This window comes from Setaria italica, chromosome II (assembly GCF_000263155.2).
Source record: "Setaria italica strain Yugu1 chromosome II, Setaria_italica_v2.0, whole genome shotgun sequence".
Classification (NCBI taxonomy): domain Eukaryota; kingdom Viridiplantae; phylum Streptophyta; class Magnoliopsida; order Poales; family Poaceae; genus Setaria; species Setaria italica.
In genome coordinates, this window is record NC_028451.1 from 3455864 (window position 1) to 3475874 (window position 20011).

A 20011-nucleotide genomic window follows, 5' to 3' on the forward strand; every position below is an offset into this window, starting at 1 on the left:
TAAATTTCAACTGATACACATTCGAAGTAAAAAGAAACATAAATTAACACTGCAAGTATGTTATCCTCTATAGCCGTGTCTGACTCTGAACTACATTGCTTGTGTACACCATTCACCTAGTGGAGATGGATATCCTCAAAGATCTACACTCGAGCAAACAACAAAGTCTATTTCATGCTCCCAAGACAAAATGTGCTCCCCGAGCCCCGGATAAGCCAAACTTTGCTAGTCCTGAACACACAACACCCACTATCTACAGACTACAGCTATGAACCTCTCCTCTCTTTGAACTTTGGAACATGCCGAACCGCGCAATAACCTAATCGTATTACACAGCTAAGTAAAGTTGGGAAAAACAGGTGCCGACTTGGATTGGTTCTTCATTTGGAGCTCAGCAGGCTCTCCAAGTACCTCTCCACATTGTCCAAGCCACAGAGTTCCTTCACCACGGGCATGATGGCAGGAACCTCCAGATCGAAATGGGAAGGTGAAGAAGGTCCAGAAGCAGAGCAGTGGGGTTCCCTCCTTGCTGCTCTGATGGCTTCTCTTGTCGCGCAGTGCACTGAAGCGGCAAGAAGCAAAGGCGGCTCCCCAGATGCTGCAACAAAGGACTCCAGTCAGTAGCAGAATAGATCGGAGGGGGTAGAAAGCATGACCATTTATGCAGAGATGTAAGCAACCGTTAACAATGCTGCAGCTTGTACATGAAGCTATGCTCAAGCAAAACCGGAAACATCATCCCTGAGAAGTGCGTAAAACAAAGTGTTCCAAAATTACAAAAATATACGTGTAGTGCTGCTAGTGCAGTGTTTTGTGTTTACATAACGTCATTTATGCTACACCCCTGAATTTTCTTCTGGATATTTTTTTTACAGAAGCATATCTGGTGAAACCGGTTAATGTTAGAAACCTGAAAACGCTGGATACATATGCACACAAGGATTATCATAATCATGTGGAGTTTGGACTTGAAATTTTACATAGCATCATATCATAATGGTGAGATTTTTTAAGAGTTTTGAAAACTTCTAGATAGGACTTTTGATAGTTTTCAAGTTTCCAACACTTCATAATGGTGAGATTTTTTAACATTTTTGAAAACTTCTAGATAGGACATTTGATAGTTTTCAAGTTTCCAACACTTCAACTGCTTTTCAATCGCTACACTCCCTTGTTTTGCAGCAACATTTTTTTTGACAGTTACTTCTGGGTGTTTTCAGACGAAAGCACGATGCACTAACATGCAAATTTGGACCTTGGTTCCACTGGGAACGACATCCCTACTGATAAATATAACACATCATATCTATGAAATTTGCCAATTTTTTTGCACCTGCAAAACATGTTAGCTCAGCTGCAACCTATTAAAAGCATAATCTCACGTGTCCAACCAGTTTGAGAAACTAAGTACCTTTTGAAGAGAGCACCCGTTTCTTGTGGAATCCACTGTTAAGCAACTTAACATTGAACTGTTTTGGGATAGTGTCCACAGTTGGGATCTTATATGTCCAAGTCCCGTCAGATATAACCAACCCATCCGAGTTGGTGACATATTCCTCGGTCATAAAATAGCCAATTCCTTGAACGAATGCCCCTTCAACCTGAAAAATGAAGAGTAAAAGATTGAAGTTAACAAACATGGAAGTGGCCCCACAATGTATATTACAAAATACAGCCCAGCTCCCTGAAAATATTGACATTTTTCAAGTTTAATGTAAGATATTTATTTATCGCCCTGATATTCGCAAGTGACGGAGACTTCAAGATCATCAACAAAATAAACAAAGGAAAGAAAACAAATATGCAGATTTCTGAAAGTGAAAAGAGCAATACAAATACTGTCAAACACATTATACTCACCTGCCCCAAGTCCACGGCAGGGTTTAAGCTCTGGCCACAGTCATATATAAGATCACTTCGCACAATCGTGGTGGCCCCAGTGAGAAGATCAATCTCCACCTGCGATGTTGAACAAACATCGTAACACAGCCATACACATTTCAGTCGTTTACTATCACCATTCTATTGTCTTAAGCAATGTTTCTTAAGCCAGACTTAAGTGTAAAACAAGGATACCTCACTAGCAGCAGCTCCGTAGTTTAGATAAGAACCAGAAGGCCCAGGAATGTAGTATTCTCGTGCTGATAAGTCCACACCAGCCATTTTTGCCTGCATATTGGCGAAGCAACTTAAGTTATAGATGTGCAATAGCATTTGTAATGTTAAAAGCTAGTAATGCGTAATCTGGTGAGCATGTGCTTTTTTCATATGACAAAGATAGATGATCAAATTCAATTACATCAAGGGGATCAAAGAAAATGATACTTCCCTACAAGTTTAAAGAAAGGAAGTAACTAATTACCTTGGAAATAAGTTCATCCCATGAAAGATTGCTTTGTTTTTCTTGAAATTGCTCCTTGACTAATTTCAGCCTGTCAACCAAGATATTGCAGGCAAGACGAACAGCTTCACAGCTAGATTCTGATGTTGTACTCCCTGTGGTCCACCCTCCCTGTACATTACTCAATGTATCCGCTTGAATAACTCTTATTCTTTCCAAAAGCTCTTGACTTCGATCAGCCCACAGTTGTCCAAGACCAAACGCTGCCATCTGCTTCACTTTTGTCCAAAGCCCCTGGCCTAACTCAATGCCTCCAACTTCAACAGCAATAGAACCATCATTAAGGATTGACACTTTTCCAGGTGTCGGTCGAGATAATACTTTGTGCACAATTGGCACAAAAGAGAGGCCTCGCTTTTTCCATCTGTTATTTTTGTTGAAAGACTTGACTACTTCAAGACGGTGCTGGAAATTTTCTGATGCAGTCAATTGACCACATATAGAGGGAAGTGTATAACCCATGTCATCTTCAGTGCACTCACTGTGAAACAGAGCAAGGCTCTCAATTGTGTGAAGATTTCTCTGCCTAACCAAATTAGCATCAGTGGAGAGTGCGGAAGCAACATGCTCAACTATAGCTTCAGCAACATAAGAGCCCTGAACTTCCCCAGGCCCACGCATCGCAGATTTCGTTGCAGTGTTTGTTTTACAGACCTTTGCTTCATAAGAAAAGGCACCCCAGTTATATTTTTTCAGTGCTTCAATGAAATTGTGAGGAATTATCAGGCTAACATCTGTTGTCATTCCTGCATTTATGAACAAATCTAGATGCAAAGCAGTGATCTTTCCATCTGATTTGAATCCCACTGAATAGCATATTTTCATGGGATGCCGACCTCCACTCACTATCATGTCAGTCTTGCGGTCAAGATACATTCGAACAGGACGATGCAACTTAAATGCTGCAAGTGCACAAGCCGTCGCCACCTGTAGTAAAAGAAATTATATGGTGAGTGCTCCACTGAAAACATTTCCAGGCTAAAGTAAGTATAATATAGAACAGACCCATTCAACTTTACTATTCAGCATAATAGTATCATGGATGCACATAATAAAAATAAAAATTGAGCACACAGCATGATCAATGATTGCTAATATGTATGCTTACAAGATAAAGACATATGCAGATAATTACCTGAATTAGGGTTACTCGATACTTTAAGATCTGGTTGTCAAGACTCCAGATAGTAACCTCAATGGTTTGAAGGGTGTGGAATAGTTTTTATTTTTCTTTTTAAAGAACGGCATGTAATAGTTGGCGACCCTTTTACTACTTTTGCTGATTATCAAACATACTAGAGATGAACATAAAGAAATACTTGTTTGTGCACCATCAATGCTCCATAATATTGCAAACTACAAAAATATAGACTGGTAAAAAGAAAAGAGAAAAGGAACATTGTTCACCACTTACAGGCAATGATCTAACAGCTTTTCCTCCAAAGCCACCTCCAACTCTTCGGGTGATAATACGGACATTGTGACAAGGTAAACCAAGGCACTTTGCAATGACATTTTGTGTTGTCTCAGGGCATTGGCTTGAGCTATACACTACCATGCAGTCATCCTCATCGGGTACGGCCAGAGCAGTTTGTGTTTCCATGTAAAAGTAGTACTGAGAATTAAGCTTCACCTGCAAAAAGTTTCTCTTAGCTGCAGAACATTATAATAACAATATCAAAGATACATCACAAAATATGCCACTAAATTGTGTTCCTTTGTTAGGATCTATCATAGGGTTACATATAAAACACAGAAAAGTTAGCCAAGGTGGGGGCAGAACTAATCAAAAGAAAAGGAATATAAAAGGCACAAGTACTCCACAAAAGCAGCTTAAGCTAAATCACTTTAGGCACCAATGGTGGGCCAACACAGAAGTAACATACTATATTGCCAATTTGTTAGATTGCATGCCGCATGGGACCAAATGCCCACAGGAAAACAACTCAAAGTATCTACCATTTAGTAACCAGTGGTTACGAATACTAGTGCGCAAGCACATGCTCTTTCTACTTTACATTAAAATATATGCATCCAGTATCCACCGATCAAACTGACACAGGAAATGTACCTCTGCTGAGTAGATTTTCTGATCTGCTTCTGCCATCCCTTGTGAGAAATCACCAATCTTTTGGGGAAGAAGAAATGGTGGGGTTTCAAAATAACTGCATCTTCTTACAGCATCCTCTATCGATAAAATTGGAGCACCTAAGTTCTCAGTATTGTAGTCGATAACAGCTTGTTTTGCGGCTATATTGGCAAATCTTTGTGTTTCTGCAATCTATGCTAAAAAAGATTCAGGATAGCAGAATATAACTATAACATGCATTGTCATAAACAAAATTTTCATTATTATTGGTCTCTAAATCCAAAACAAGCCATACCACAATCCCAAGAGGTTCCCCAGCACACTGAGTAACTGGATCACCAAACAGAGGTTCAGGTCCAAAGATAGTGTTGGCTCCAACATTGCTGCCACCTTCTGGGATATCCTTAACAGTGACGATGCCCAATGTATTAAGTTTCTTGAGAGACGGGTTGAGTTCTATGCTCCTCACATGGGCTAAAGGTTTTGTGCTATATATAAAGGCACCATAAAGACAATCCTTAGGAGAGGGGATGTCATCCACAAACACAGCCTCACCTACACATATTGGTTTTATATTAGCATCAGCACTCAGGGCTGTAGTTTTACTTTCCAAAAAAACAGATGATAAAAGGTAGTGAATGATTAGATAAGCCACATAAGTAAACTTGAAAAAGAGACTATGAAGTATAAATTACATGTTGCATATGTAATTCGAAAGGGAAGATACGAAGATAAAGCAAGCAAATAAATAGCATGAACAAGGCTGCAAGCAAATCAACATGCTACATAATTGAATTGCTACCTAGCCCTTTAAATAGATAACTGCCAATGTCATTCCACAAAAGTACTAACCTCCAGAATAAGTAGTGTTAAGAGTGTGTGCAGCCAAACATTTAAAATTTTGGTTATCGACGTCTCCATGAATTTTTGGATACGATGTAATGGAAACGGTATGTATATATTAATTTGATTCCAGAAATACTTCAATAAATATGATAAATGTTACCAGGTATCATACTCTTATATTAGACAAATTCGTGATAGAAGTAGCATTTTCAAGATCACTTGTATTGTACATGCCAAATGTCACTTATGCATGTCTGGAGGGAGTGGTTATTTAATAGTACTGCAAAGTGCATACCAGAGGCTTGGAGTGCTGCTCCAACTTTCTTGGCTGGTATGCCAACTGGGAGATAGTCTTTATTGATTTCAATTTTCTGTTTTGAATATTCAAGTATGCAATCATTGCCATATGAACCGGGTTTCACATTATTTATCTTCTTCAGTGAAGCATCAACACGCGCATCAGGTCCACAATTTGGATTTCCATTGGTGCCAGAAGGCACAGAGCCGTTAAGATGAACTGCCTTTACAGGCTTCAAAGTTTCTTTGGTCACTGGACAAAGAAAACTAAACAGAAATGCAACTGCCAAGCTTGATCTATACGCAGCATGTCTTGTGCCTTCTTTAGGAACAATTGTTTTCTTGAGAAGTGTACATGCTTCAAGCAATACCGATGCAGTAATGGGTTTACCCACTAACAGTTTCTCAACATTGCTAGCCCTGATGGCATGCTGGGTTCCATATGCACCAAAAGCCAGACATAGCTCTCTCAATATTATGCTGCCTGAAGTTCCATCTGAAGCAACATGAGCCAAGAAAGCAGCATTAAGATATGCAACTGCGTTGCCCAGAGGACGTGGAGCAGCTCGGTATGTCTCAAATAGAACAGAATTTCCTCTTGTACTTACTGTCCTATCCATGGTTCCATCACCAGATAAGTCACCAATGGGAGTCCAACGAGGAATGTAAATGCTTAATAGCAGCGTCTTGTAATCACAAGGTGGCATCTGCAGGAATTCCTCCAACGTGATGGTCAACCTTTCCGATGATACCTGGATGCGTAACGATGAACCGGCAGCAAGAAGGATCGTTGCGATGTCAGAGGCAAACTGGTCCCTCTGCGCCATTATCAGATTTCCACCCAAGCTCGCTGTGTTCCGGACAAAAGGAGAAGCCACCTTCTCCATGTGATCAGCAATCTTACAAAAGATCACATCATTGCAGCCACCATCTTCTCTTAAAGCCTCAATTGCCTTAGAAATCGATACCGCAGCTCCAATTTCGACACCATTGGCCTCCTTACTAACCGAATTCAGTTCCGGGATGCATCTCAGGTCAATGTACCTATCATACACCTCTGCCTCTCTGTAAACGCCTGCAGCAGTGTTGCCCACAACCACCTTTGTTCCACTTTTGCCAAACAACTCAGAACCTACCAGCTTATAGTACTCCTCCACACTCCGAGGCCAGTGCCAAGTGCTCCCACTTCCGAGCAATGCCGGCGGCGTGCACCCTTCAATCCCAGCAGAGGCTCTGATCTCAGCCTTCAGGAACTCCGGAAAGACACCAATGCTCCCCTCCTCATACCGCGGGAGCTTGGAAGCATGGGCGCCACCCTTCCTCCAGAATGAGTTGAGGCCCAGGTCCTCCAAATCCACGTCGGCCGCGAAGCTCTTGCAGGCGTCGGCGATCGGGCGGTACCCCGTGCAGCGGCAGAGGTTGCCCGCCACCGCCCGCTCCGCCTCGGCCGCCGTGAGCCTGGCGGACCCCTCGGGCGGAGCCGGCCTCCCGTCACCCTTCTTGGCGTCGGCGGCCGCGAGCGCGGCGGCGAGGGACATGCACACCCCGGGCGTGCAGAAGCCGCACTGCGAGGCGTGGAACCCCGCGAGGCGCTCGTGCACGGCGTGGAGGCCGCGGCCGCGGCCCCCGAGCCCCTCGGTGGTGGTGACGGCACGGTGGTGGAGCCCGTGCACCAGCGTCAGGCAGGAGCTCGCCGCCGCGTGCGACACCGCGCCCGACGCCGCGTCGTAGGTGGAGAGCAGCACCACGCACGCGCCGCACCCGCCTGCAGGAACACCCAAGAAACCGCAGCCGTCAGCCGGCGCACTAGCTCAGAACCGAAGAGGAGTGAGAGGAGGGGGAATGGAGATCAGGGGGATCGGAATGGTGGCGTGCCTTCGCCGCAGCCGAGCTTGGGGCCGGTGAAGCGGGTGCGGGTGCGGAGGAACTCGAGGAGGGTGGCGCCGGGGTCCACCTCGCCGCCGCGGAGCTCCACGCGCTCGCCGTTGACCGCGAAGACCGCCGCCGCCGCGGAGGGAGGAGCGGCCGAGGGCGAAGCCGCAGCCGCAGCCGCAGCAGCCATCGCGTCGCGGGACGGGAGAGATGCGCTGCGGGCCGGAATCGGATTCCCATCTGGGCGGCGCACGCAGCTTGCTTATCTACTACTGCTGCTGCCACCGCTCACACTGGTCACTCGAAGCCTCGCAGTCGCAGGGCAGCAGGGTCGCTGTCGCCGCGAAATTCCAAGCGGAGCAAAACGACCGACGCTGACGCGGGCGGGCGTGCCGGCGTGTCGCGCGCTCGCCGAGCGCCACGGCCCACGGGGGTGACGCGGTGGGGGCTGCGGGAAGGCGACGGGTGCGGGGCCCGGCTAGCCCCTGTCGCCGACGGGCGGGGCCCGCGGGTGCATGGCGCGGAGTTAATGGGTAGTTTGCGCGGGTGGCTTTCGGCCATGCGGGTTTGGTCGATCGAATGGTCAGGGTGTCGTGGTGTCCTGATGCGCGTGCGTGGACTGATCGGCACGTGAGGGGGTGGCCGGGTGATGCGGCGGCGGCGGCGGCGCCTGACCTCGGTGCGGGTACGGCGGGCCGGCCATGCTCCGGCCACGTGCCGCCGCGCCAGGCTGAGGAAATTTTGATGGCCGACCGAGCCAGCGAGCCCCGATCAGTTCTTGTCGTTGGTTTCTTCAAGCTGAGGATATTTCAAAGAAATCAACTTGATTACTTATTTTATGCTACAACATGTTTATACTTTTTTTAAAAAAAATCAAGCAACATGTTCACACTGGTATTGTTGCGAGACAATTCCGGATTCTTGTATAGGCCCATGTATCATCGAAGTGAGCATCTGGTATTCTGGTTTATCACAATTCTCAAGTGAGAACCTAGGTCAAGTTGAAGCTTGAAACTAAACTGAACTTGGAGTGGAAAAGTTTAAAGGCAAGAAGAATAACTTTGATGGTTTATGCACCTAAGTGTGAATGTAGAAAAAAGTTTGGATCCTGAATTTTTCAAATATTCAGACTCAATGCGTTACATGTAAGACATCGGTTGGCATGCCGCGCCTTGCAAGACCTATAATACCTTAACCCTCAGTGGAATTATTTGACAAGATGTTCCGTTAAAGAAAGTGACTTTTTCACGTCAAAAAGATCCAAGAATATACAATTGTAACCGTGTGGAAGTACTGTAGTAGTGTCGTTTTTTTTACGAACAGTATAAGATAGTGCATGTTTCATTGATATAGCAGAAAAAAAATAAGACTGGGAGTTCATAGGTAGGAAAAGAAAAGAAAAAAAAGACTCGCCCGGTTAGATTGGGATATCAACACGGGTAGCCACTCGACTCAACCGCCATGCCCGACCGGTAAGAATGGGACGCAATGCGGCCTCACCACTCCACTTGCCACGACAGCAGAACCGAAGCCTTTAGTACAGCACCCACCAACATTCACGCTCATGTATTCGTCGAAACCTCCAGGCGTGGCCATATGTCGACAGGAACCGATAGAACAGACCGCACCACACCGAAAAGGCCACCGCCATGCGGGACCCTCTGCTGTAGTGCCGCTGCAACACCACACTCCACCTGACAGGGTAATACCATCGAATCCGGACCTCTCGCAGGCTGTCACGCAGTCGCCACCGCGATAACACAACGCGCGGGAGCCTCGCCACATCCGCCGTTGGACTCCACCTCGCTCTCGTCGCCTTGGAGAAAAAACACCGCGCGCGGGGTCTCACCACGCCCGCCACATTACTCCTCATCACAGATCCGTTTCTTTTGTTGCCATCAAAGTGGTGAGCAATGTTGCCCCGCTCCACAAGATTTCCATCAATCAACTTGGCCGTCGCCGCATGTCGACTTTGCCTCGTTGCTTCACCCACGCAAAAACCTCCACCGCCATGTTAGCAAGCCAGAGAAGTCGCTTAGCTAGAGAAATTGCTTGCGCCGTCTTCCGACGATATACCGCACCGGGTAGTCCAGCTAAGTTGAGCAATCCGCTGCAAGCCTACCTGTCCCTTGATGCCGTTGCTGCAAGCACCGTCCTCCGACGCTGTCCCACACCATACTGACCGTTGCCAAGCAACGCCAGCCGCTGCGGTCCGCTGCAAGCAGCCAAAAACTGACACCCATGCGACAATTCCTGGCCGCCATCGTAACTGCGATCGCCTTCATGTGACCTCGGCAAACACCCCTTTAGCTTGCCACGCGACGAAAATGCCGCCACCAGCTGCAATCGCCCGTGACCAATGGATCAGCAATGCCATAAACTGAAATGGGTCTATAGAGACGACGCTTCCAAGGAGGGCACGACGCCAATGACGCTGTCGTCGCTCGTCCAGGATCTGTTTTCACCCAGAAGACCCTGTGCAGCAGGGTTGTTTTCACCCAGAAGACTCTGTGCAGCAGGGTTGTAGCTCAAACATTACGCCCCCAACACGGAGAACGACACCCTAGGGCGCCGCCGTCATCTCGACTAGCAAAACGTCGGCGAGAGCTTTCGCCCGGAGCACCCCAACCCCTCACTACACGCTCACGGCTCGGCACTCCCGAACCACAGTCACGGCAGCCCATCCGGGGCGGCGTCGTCGCCACTCCTCCACGCACCACGCCGCCGTCCCTCCACCTCCGCTCGTTTGCCGCCGCGCCTCCACGTACCACGCCGCTGTACCCCACTCCTCGCACGCAGCCACAGCCGCACCGCCTCACCATCATGAGTCGTTGGACGTCTCCTCGGACGTCGCCACCTTACGCACATGCGTCACCGCGCGTAGCCTCCTCCACGCCGCACAATCCCTCGCCAGCACCCAGCAGCCTCCCTCTCCCGTCACTGCCTCCGCAACTCCTCAGCCGAGGAGAAAGTAGCACCACCTCGGTGCCACCAGCACGCCCCTGCGCCAGGCGTCCCTGCCGCGCCTCTATGGCATCGCTGACACGCCTTGCGCGGACCACCACGACCGCGACAACACACCGCCACCGTTGAAAACACAGGATCACACACAGCCGGCACCTCTCACTTCCGTCCACTGCCGACGCCTCCCCTGCCTCCGGGACGCACGAGGCTGCACATGCCGTGGAGCTCTCCACTCGCCCCTGCCCGGGCCGGCACCGCGTGGTGCGTCACACCCCCGCCGGTCGTCGCCCTCCTCACACGCCGTCGAAACGTCGGCGGCGACCGCCGCCACCGCCTCGAGTTGCTCCGGTTGCACGCCACCGGATTTCGGCCGGCGCCGGGCCAGATCCCTTGACGCTCCGCACGGCGACCGCGTCGCCGTCGCCTCGGATGTCGAGTGTGACCTCGACGTACTCGTCCTCATCCTTGAACCGTGTGCTCCGGCGCTTCCATTCCGTGGATGGGCACTTGAACGCCGTCCCCGGCGGTGGCCCGGGCCCGGCGCCGCCGCCGCTTCTAGCCTGGCCCGACATGCCCACCCGAACACCCGGTCTCCATCGCCACCAGACTCCTCCTCACGCCCAAGCTGCCGGCCGCCGCCGCCATCCCTCGGGGGAAGGGGGCACCGGTCGCCCATCCACCGGATCCGACCGGCGTCGTGCCGGATCCGTGGGCGGCCGGTCTCCGTCGCCGCGGGGCGCCGCCCAAGTCGGCGAGCCCCCTCGTCGTCTTGGCGGGCGGCCGCGCCCGCCCCGCTCTGCTGGAGGAAGGGGAAGGGGCCCACCACCGCCCTGATCGCGAGCCGCTCGAGCTTCCGGCGATCCGCTCAGACGGCGGCGCGGCAGGGGCGGTCGTCGGTGGAGGGGCGGCGGTGGGGTGTCGGTGCCCGCCCGGGTTGCCCGCGTGGGGGCGACGCGAGTGGCCGAGACGTATCCCTGCTAGTAGTGTAGTTCTAGAATCTAACAACTCATTGGATTACCAAACACTGCCAGAGATAATTTAGAGATTGTTTCCATGTGAAGTCTAAATGTTCGGAAAGTAGTAACAAGTTCAGAAATCTGGCTCCATCTCAAAACATCACTCCCAATGTTTTCTTTTGGACTAGCAGGGAGACAAACTCAATCGCATGTCTTCTGTGTTGCCTCTGTTTTAATGAAGAAAGAAGGGAAAAAGTTTCAGAGAAAAAGGATAACTTAAAAAAAAGATAACAGTTGACACCCAAAGTAACATGTCCATTGCAAAGTCAAACCTGACAACATCAGAACCCTTTGTTTTTCCTGTCAGACGTAATGGTCCATTTGTCTGATTCTTTTTGAATCATAGTATCTGATGACAGACGTGAACTTATTAGAGTGGAAGCTGGATCTCCCTTAGCACAGCGGAAATTCAGAAGATTATGATGATCCACATGAAAAGTCAACTTCTTTACTACCAGATTACTGGGGCTCGATCAAGTGTTGGTAGAAATGCTTCAATATGGGTAATTCACATCTACATAATGTGCAGCAAACTACAGGACCTCAAAACTCTGCTTCGTTGGCTTGGATCGACCTTCAGACTCTCATTTCATTCCTAATGTTGCAGTACTAATCCCAAACTTCATCATCATCTTCCCCATGATTTCCTGAATTTGACATCTATATAATGCCCATTACTCACTGCCTACAGATCCTCAAAACCCTGCTTCAGTGACTTTGATTGACCTCCATGCTCCAACTTCACACCCAAGCTTGCAGTAATAATTCTGAACTTCAGCCTTATCTTCCCCATGATTTCCTGAATTTGCACATTCTCTGGATCTTCAATAGGGTAGCTGCTCACAAGTGCAGCCATCTGCTCAATGTTCTTCTTCATGCGGTCTGAGAATGCACCGTGGTTGATGTGATCTGCTGCAATCCAGACATCTAAGCAGCTCTGGTAGAAGCCCAGTTCTTCACCTACCTGGAAACCCATATTCAGACCAAGCTTCCTCCCCTCTTCCTTACCCGATACCAAGCCAGTGGCATAGCCAATCCTGAAACCCTCTCCGTAGTGTGTCTCCTCTAGGAGAATTGATGGTTCAAGGAAATCATCAAATTTCTGATTCATGATACAACCGACAATTCCCTGGGAGGATTAATTCCAAGAAGCCTGTTTCGTAAAATAAAAAAGGCAAATCGAAGGTTAGGAAACCAGCAAGTCAGTAAACATGTTCCCGTCAAAGATATCAAACACATATTTCCATTCCAAGTGATGCTGTAGAATGTAAGTCAAACACAAGCAGAACTGCAGGTCAACCATAACTCAAATTATCACCTCAAGCATGATGCTTTAAACGAAGAAACATTGAAGTAACTCACATCAATGGCATGAGATAAATGCTTACAAACTGTAACTGTAAAACATGTTTGATGCATTTTTCCTTCCTTTTATTTTTTTACTATATGATGCAGTTTCATATTTCCACTTTTTCAGTCTCACTTGCTGTCCCCCTAATAAAGACGGTAAAACTGGGGATACTGCATCTGCATTACAAGATATATGGACGATGTACCACACTTGAGAGATAAGCTTCACAGTCCAGAAAAAAAAACTATATGAAACCAAGCAGAGGTTTGCCTGGTAGAAGAAGATCGGCACAGACTTTCTGATCTCATTTGGGAATAGCCTAATGCATTGACAAATGACAGCCCATGGAGGAGAAATTGGTTGGCGCTATCTTTCAGTAGGGAACTAAACTGCATCCAGATAGCGAAGCAGGATGCAACGATGCGCCTGTGATGTTCTTGGTGAGTTCGAATGTCTAATTATGACGCTGTTCCAATCTCAATCTCCACACCTGAACAACCCCTGATCCTGGGGCAGTCAAGGCGGAACCTGACCGCGAGGGAAGGGCGATGAGACCCAGGAGTGCAAAGAAGCCATGGGACTTACAGCTGCACCGCCGCCGCGGAGAGAAGACAAACAAGGCAAGGGCGGCAACCGAAATCCCAAGTCGCCTTTCTCCGCTTCCCCTTCTCGCTCCCTCCCTGGCCCTCCTCTCCTCTCGCTGAGCCTTCGTCCTCTTCCAGTCTTCCGGCGACTACGAGGCGGCGGCGGTAGTTTGTTCTCCAGTAATCGGGATTCCGAGAGAACAAAGAAGGATGACGGCCCAACAAAAGGCTCATTTCAGCCCAACCCATTAAGACTAATTGGCTATAGCTCTAGTGTGCTTGCGCAGGCACAGAACCCCAATCCAGGCAATCCCCACAATGGCGTCGCTGCTGCGCCTCCCCTCGCTGCTCTCGCCGTCCAAGCCCCTGCTCCGGCGCCGGCTGCCGGCGGCGAGGCTCGCGGCGTCCGCCGCGTCCAGGGGCCAGGCCTCGGCGGCCGCGGGCGCGGCGGCGCCGGCGGCCGCGGAGACCCGCGGCGGGGACAGGGAGGGGCAGGTCACGCCGCGGTCGGCGGACTTCAACGCCTGGTACACGGACGTTATCGCCGCCGCCGAGCTCGCGGACTACGGGCCCGTCAGGGGCACCATGGTCATCCGCCCCTACGGATACGCAATCTGGGAGGCCATCCACCCAGGTTTTATTTTTTTTTCCCCCCCCCCCCCCCCCCCCCCCCCCCCTTCCCCGTGCACCGTACTGTGGGCCTCTGTGTTTGTACGCCTTGGTGCCTCTGGTCGTTGGAGTGAGGTTAACATTGCTGATGTTTAAAAGAAGGAAGGATGATCACGTGTGCTGCTGTCAGCGTAGTAATGATCAAATCACTGTGTAACTCTACTCCTGTTGGTGTGAAGTTTGTACATTTCTGTACAAAGTGGGTTTCTTCCAATTAAGTAGTGCAGCTGTGGACGATATTGAATGGGAGCTTGGTTATGCATCACTTGACACATTTTGACTTACTATTTAGATGGAAATTTGAAAGGTCCTCTTTTCCTATTATATGCTTTTCAGTGTTCTACTTCTTCAATGCCTCAGAATGTTTTCGTTGTTTATTTATTGCAGGATTATCTGAATGTGAAATTTAAGGAAACAGGGCACAGCAACATGTACTTCCCTCAGGTTCGTACATCATGACCCATCTGTTTCTGCTATCCTTTTTCTTGGCAGGGCTGAGTGCTAACGGAAATGTGGTTATTGATCAAATAGTAAAATTGTTTCTGCCGCTCTTGTTGGAATGTTAGGTTGTGATTTTTATGGCTATACCTTGTATTGCTACTAGAATTTGGAAAGGGTTGTGCCTAAATGAAGTCCGAGAATCTGCTTTTGAGGGTGACATACACTACAACATTCTGTAGAAAATGTCGAACGCTAGTGCTAGCTTCTGTGAACATATTTTTGGATGCAAAAGATACTTAACTTGATAAGGAACAAAATGGCAAATCAAAGCTGACTTTTGACATTGTGATAAAGATTTGTTCTGTTGACACTTGGCTGGAATTCAGGATAGCAATGGAAGTACATGCTCCATATAATGTAGCATACGCCTATGCAAATGAACTCTAGGAAAGTCAGGTTTACATTGTCTTGTATCCAGAAAAAGCATTTACAAATGCCCATTTTTTTTTTGCTGTAGATCCATCTGTGGTCATTGTCTTCCTTTTATCTAGGTGTCTTTGTCATACATTTGCTATGTTTGATGTTACTGTTTTTTTAATTAAGCGATTGCCTCATGCTTTATCTGCATCAGACTCCATAGTTTCTACTCCTTTATCTGCTTCTTTTCCTATCTTAATGCAATGATATGCAGTTCTCCTGCATATTCGAGAAAAAATCTGTAGTTTCTTATGCTTGTCCCTTTTGTTGTATCAGTTCATTCCGTACTCATTTATAGAGAAGGAAGCTAGTCATGTTGAAGGGTTTAGTCCGGAGCTTGCCCTGGTCACCATCGGAGGAGGAAAAGAACTAGAGGAAAAGCTTGTGGTAATACTTTGCTCTAGTCTTATGGGTAAATTAGGTGTAGACTACATTTTTTGTTGGAACAATGATTATGAATATTGATGGTTAATGGCTTAATGGTATGACTACTTGACTAGATTGCCTCTGAAGCTGAACTTTTTGAACTTCTGTTCTTGAGGGCTTTGTAGGTTAGACCAACTAGTGAGACCATCGTAAACCACATGTTCACCAAATGGATTCAGAGCTATCGTGATCTTCCTCTCATGATTAACCAGGTAACTTTGTTGGCAAACTTAGATTAGTGGAGGCCCATTATCATTCACATTAGTAAATAGTTCTTATTGTCCTAGTGGGCTAATGTGACAAGATGGGAAATGAGGACAAAACCATTCATCCGAACTCTTGAATTTTTGTGGCAAGAAGGTCATACAGCCCATGCTACCCTTGAGGAGGCAGAGAAGGAGGTGTGTTTTCTCATTTTCCAAGTTATTGCTTGTGTCATGGAATTTTCAAAACCATGCATGCAATGGCGCAGGGAAAGATTCTAATGTACTACCTAATCTGTTCCATTGCTCTGCAGGCGATGCAGATGATTGATGTATATACCAAGTTTGCCTATGAGCAAGCTGCAATACCAGTCATTCCAGGTAGGAAATCAAGAGTGGAGACATTTGCTGGTGCTAATCGGACCTACACTATAGAAGCTATGATGGGTGACAAGAAGGCCTTACAAGCTGGGACTAGTCACAACCTCGGCCAGAACTTTTCGCGAGCTTTTGGAACACAGGTTGCCTTTTACCAACTATCTTCATGTTCTGCCCATCTGCTGGATCCATTCTGTACACAGAATTTTATGTTATGGGCTTATCAATTATGGCTGCTATAGTCAGCTTCAATTTTCAAAATTCAGAAGGAATCATCCACAGGGATTGGATTTGGTTCCTTTTAATTGTTTCTTATTTTGCAGATATTGCTTTAGCAATTGACCATAGCTTTGACTTTTTAAAATTGTCTGCAGTTTATGGATGAAAATGGTCAAATTGAACACGTCTGGCAAACGTCTTGGGCTATTAGTACCCGGTTTGTTGGTGGAATCATCATGACCCATGGTGATGATGCTGGTCTAATGCTTCCTCCAAGGATTGCACCCATTCAGGTCTCTCTCTCTCTCTTTTTCCTCCTATCGACCATTTATTTACTTCTATATGCACAAAGCCCTTCTATCTGATTACCTTAGACTTCACTTTGTTTCTTGTGCTAGTATTAATCTTTACAAAATGGTTTTAATGGACAGCTAAAATTTTGTCGTTCTGTTTTCAAATCCATACACACGATGATGCAATCTAAGAATGTTCCTATTTTATTCAGGTTATAATAGTACCTATATGGAAAAAGGGTGATGAGAAGGCTGCTGTTCTGGAAGCTGTTGATTCAGTCCAAAAAATACTCAAAGAAGCAGGAATTAGAGTCAAAGTGGATGACTCAGAACTGCGCACACCTGGATGGAAGTTCAACCATTATGAGATGAAAGTAATTGCTTCTGCTTTTATAGTGGAATCCCAATTCTTTGTGCTCATTGTGTTTATGACAGATTTATATGCTTTGATCACGAAAATCCATGTTTATCTTAATTTGATGATTTATCAGTCTGTACTGCATGGCTATTACTATGACAGATGTGCATCGAAAAATAAGGCGTGGTAGTTATATTGTGGTATGCATAATCCAACAAAATTAAGACGTGGTAGTTAACTTTCTGTACGTAGTCTTGTGTATGAAAATTGGGATTTGTTATAACAAATCAATCCGGATGGACTTTATTTCTCCACATACTTGTTTTTGTGAACTTGTTCCTCACATTTTCTTATATTGCTTTTGACAGGGGATTCCTGTAAGAATAGAGATTGGTCCTCGTGATGTCACAAATAAGAGTGTTGTGGTTTCTAGGCGTGATGTCCCTGGAAAGCAAGGAAAGGAGTTTGGAGTGTCCATGGAACCATCAATATTGGTGAACCATATAAAGGGCCGTCTAGACGATATACAAGCATCCCTTTTACAGAAAGCCATCACATTCCGTGACAGGTATTTGTTTTCAATTCAATTTTATCTTCGACGTTTTTTGATCTTATGTCCATTGCTTGTTGATTGCCATCTGCAAACCAACCTTATCCACAGGTACAAGTGTTTTAATGCCACCATAATTGTTGTTTACATAAAAAAAACAGTATCTTGCTGGTGTACATGTTAGAGAAGGCTCCTTTTCAAGGAAGATTCCTTTGTATCACTGCCTTTGCACTCACCTGTTTCAGACTCCAGTCTGACCCAACGGCACTCCTTTTCACTCCTGCAGTAACATAGTCGATGTAAGCTCATACGGAGAGCTGAAGGAAGCCATTGCCGAAGGGAAGTGGGCTAGAGGCCCTTGGTCAGCTAGGTAGGTTAACTTTGGTAAACCATGTCTATCTCCATTTTTTTCCTTGAATACTGTCTATCTTTATTTTCATGTTGTATATAACCATTATCAGATTAATGTTGGTAATTTGATTGATCTGTGGTCAACTTCAGCGATGCTGATGAACTGAAGGTGAAAGAAGAGACCAGTGCCACCATCAGGTGCTATCCGTTCGAGCAGCCGGAGGGCACCAAGAAATGCTTCATGACTGGCAACCCAGCAGAGGAGGTTGCGATTTTCGCTAAGTCGTACTAGGTCATCTCTGTGTCTATCTACTCCCAGATACCAAAACAGCCTTTTCGTTTCTCTTATAGGATTTTGCCCTGTCTGCCTGTTTCCTGTAAGGCCTGCATTAACCACGGTTCATGTACTAGCAGTTGAATGCTTGTACTGCTATTTCTCTTGTAAATTCGATGAACAATAGGTCAATTTTGTGCCATGATTGCAATCCAATCTAAGTAATGAAGTTTGTTGCAAGTTTGCTGCAGTTAGTCTCATTTATTCCAGACAAATTTTATTGTATTCCGAATCATGCATAAATTACATTGGACCAAATTCAAAGTTCCTACCAAGAACAAAGTGCTAAAAAAAACAAGTGTACATTGAAAGGAACACTACATTATTCTTTCCTATCACGGAAACTAGAAGAGAAAGTACAGCTGCTACTGCATATTAAGCCATTACTTCACAAGTTCACGGGTTCAAGATCTCTCGGCTACTGCATATGACGCCTTACTGTCAGTGTCGACCCACCGCTGCCTGCTCCTAGATGATTCGTTCAGACATGGAAGGCAGCCGCCGGAAGAAGTTGATCGCCGGCGTCGGCATCTGGTCCCGGAACATCGGGTGCCGGAGGTAGTAGAACCCGGCGACCACGGCCACCATCTTGATCGGCACCACGTACAGCACCATGGCCACGAGGACACAGAGCGCGACGAACACCCCGGTGGCGCGCCGGTCCCGCCACGACACGAGCGCCTGCAGCCTCTCCGCCTGCGTCGCGACGTCGCCGACCATCTGCTGCAGCCGCGCTCCCACCATCCTGGCCCGGTCGTACCGCACCCTCACCACCTCCGGCGGCCTCGCGCTCGGGATCGCGTCGAACTCCTCGTCCAGCTCCTCCCTGTCCGGCGCCTCCGCCATTGACGTGCGCACGCACGGGTGCGGCGCCGGTGCGCGCGGCCGGCGCCGGTACCTCCACACCCCCACGGCTGCGGCGTGGAGCGCGGCCGTCGGCACGACGAGGTCCGGGTGCCACGCGAGGAGCACCAGCACGGCGTGCGCCATGGCGGTCGCCGCCGGGTTCCGCCACGACCGGGTGTCCTCCACCCACCGCGCGGCGGCGGCGACCCAGGAGAGCGCGGCCGCGGCGCGGTTCCAGTTGGCGCGCAGCTTGCGCATGCTGAACCCGCGGGGCTCCGCGGCGTCCAGCATCCACGCCGCCACCTCGCGCCGGAGTGGCGGCTCCGACCGAGCCAGGTGCGCCGCCGAGACGCGCGCCGCGGCGAGCCGGAGCGCCTCCCGGTGCGCCACCGGGACGGGCCGCAGGTGGTGCATCGCCGGCAACGCCGGCCGGGCGTACGCGTGCAGGACATCGAGCGCCGACGCCGACGTGGCGAAGCGGACGGCCAGCTCGACGTCGCCCATCCGCTTCGCGCCGGTGGGGAGCATCATGATGAGCGGGTACAGGCCGCGGTACACGCGGCCGCGCTCTAGCGTGGACAGCCGTATCCTAACCTTCCCCATCGGCCGCGAGGCGGCGGCGTCCTTCCCGGCGGCGTCCGACGGCGGCGTCGGCGGCGGGTCGTCGAACACGCCGACGGTGAGCACGGTGCAGGGGTCGTACACCGGCCACGTGTACTGCTCGTTCCAGGCCGGGTCGAAGCTGTCGGCGATGGTGCGCGTGCGGGCCCACTTGGGTCCGTACTTGGCCACGGCGTACGCGTCCGTGCAGCCCTTGCCATCGGCGGCGCGCATCGGCAGGAGGCCCTTGCAGCCGACGATGCCGAGCTCCACGACGCCGAGCGGCGGCGGCCAGAGCTGCCGCGCCGACGGCCGGAAGTCGCTGCACGCATACGACGGCTCGTCGGGGACGTTGTAGCCGCCGTCGAGGCACACGCGCACGTGCAGCCGCCCTCCGTGCATGTGCACGGCCGCTTTTTTCCCGGCGACCCTCTTCGTCGCCTCGT

The 20011-nt window shown here is 48.8% G+C and overlaps 4 protein-coding genes across 4 annotated transcripts in view; 1 reads left to right on the plus strand and 3 right to left on the minus strand.

Annotated features, from left to right (window-relative positions):
* Positions 1-27: 27 nt before the first annotated feature.
* LOC101763740 (probable aldehyde oxidase 3) lies at positions 28-7803 on the minus strand. The gene is made up of 10 exons (XM_004958904.3): positions 7509-7803; positions 5632-7398; positions 4786-5045; positions 4473-4682; positions 3816-4034; positions 2363-3328; positions 2077-2169; positions 1861-1959; positions 1412-1601; positions 28-598 (listed from the first exon to the last, which is right to left on the minus strand). The coding sequence occupies exons 1-10, from the start codon at positions 7693-7695 to the stop codon at positions 381-383; spliced, it is 4209 nt and encodes a 1402-aa protein (XP_004958961.1). The 5' UTR covers positions 7696-7803; the 3' UTR covers positions 28-380.
* A 3691-nt stretch (positions 7804-11494) lies between these two features.
* Positions 11495-13701, minus strand: LOC101758581 (oral cancer-overexpressed protein 1 homolog). The gene is made up of 2 exons (XM_004955485.3): positions 13422-13701; positions 11495-12638 (listed from the first exon to the last, which is right to left on the minus strand). The coding sequence occupies exon 2, from the start codon at positions 12594-12596 to the stop codon at positions 12171-12173; it is 426 nt and encodes a 141-aa protein (XP_004955542.1). The 5' UTR covers positions 12597-12638; positions 13422-13701; the 3' UTR covers positions 11495-12170.
* Positions 13702-13723: 22 nt separating this feature from the next.
* On the plus strand, positions 13724-18299 carry LOC101758171 (proline--tRNA ligase, chloroplastic/mitochondrial). The gene is made up of 11 exons (XM_004955484.3): positions 13724-14047; positions 14474-14533; positions 15284-15394; positions 15559-15645; positions 15721-15834; positions 15951-16157; positions 16389-16526; positions 16739-16900; positions 17253-17452; positions 17721-17804; positions 17936-18299. The coding sequence occupies exons 1-11, from the start codon at positions 13739-13741 to the stop codon at positions 18075-18077; spliced, it is 1614 nt and encodes a 537-aa protein (XP_004955541.1). The 5' UTR covers positions 13724-13738; the 3' UTR covers positions 18078-18299.
* A 24-nt stretch (positions 18300-18323) lies between these two features.
* The window catches only part of LOC101764135 (protein QUIRKY), a 3075-nt gene continuing 1387 nt past the window's right edge, over positions 18324-20011 (minus strand). Inside the window, exon 2 of the mRNA XM_022824220.1 lies at positions 18324-20006. Coding sequence (XP_022679955.1) covers positions 18588-20006 — 1419 coding nt within the window. The 3' untranslated portion in view covers positions 18324-18587. The remainder of the gene's footprint in view (positions 20007-20011) is intronic.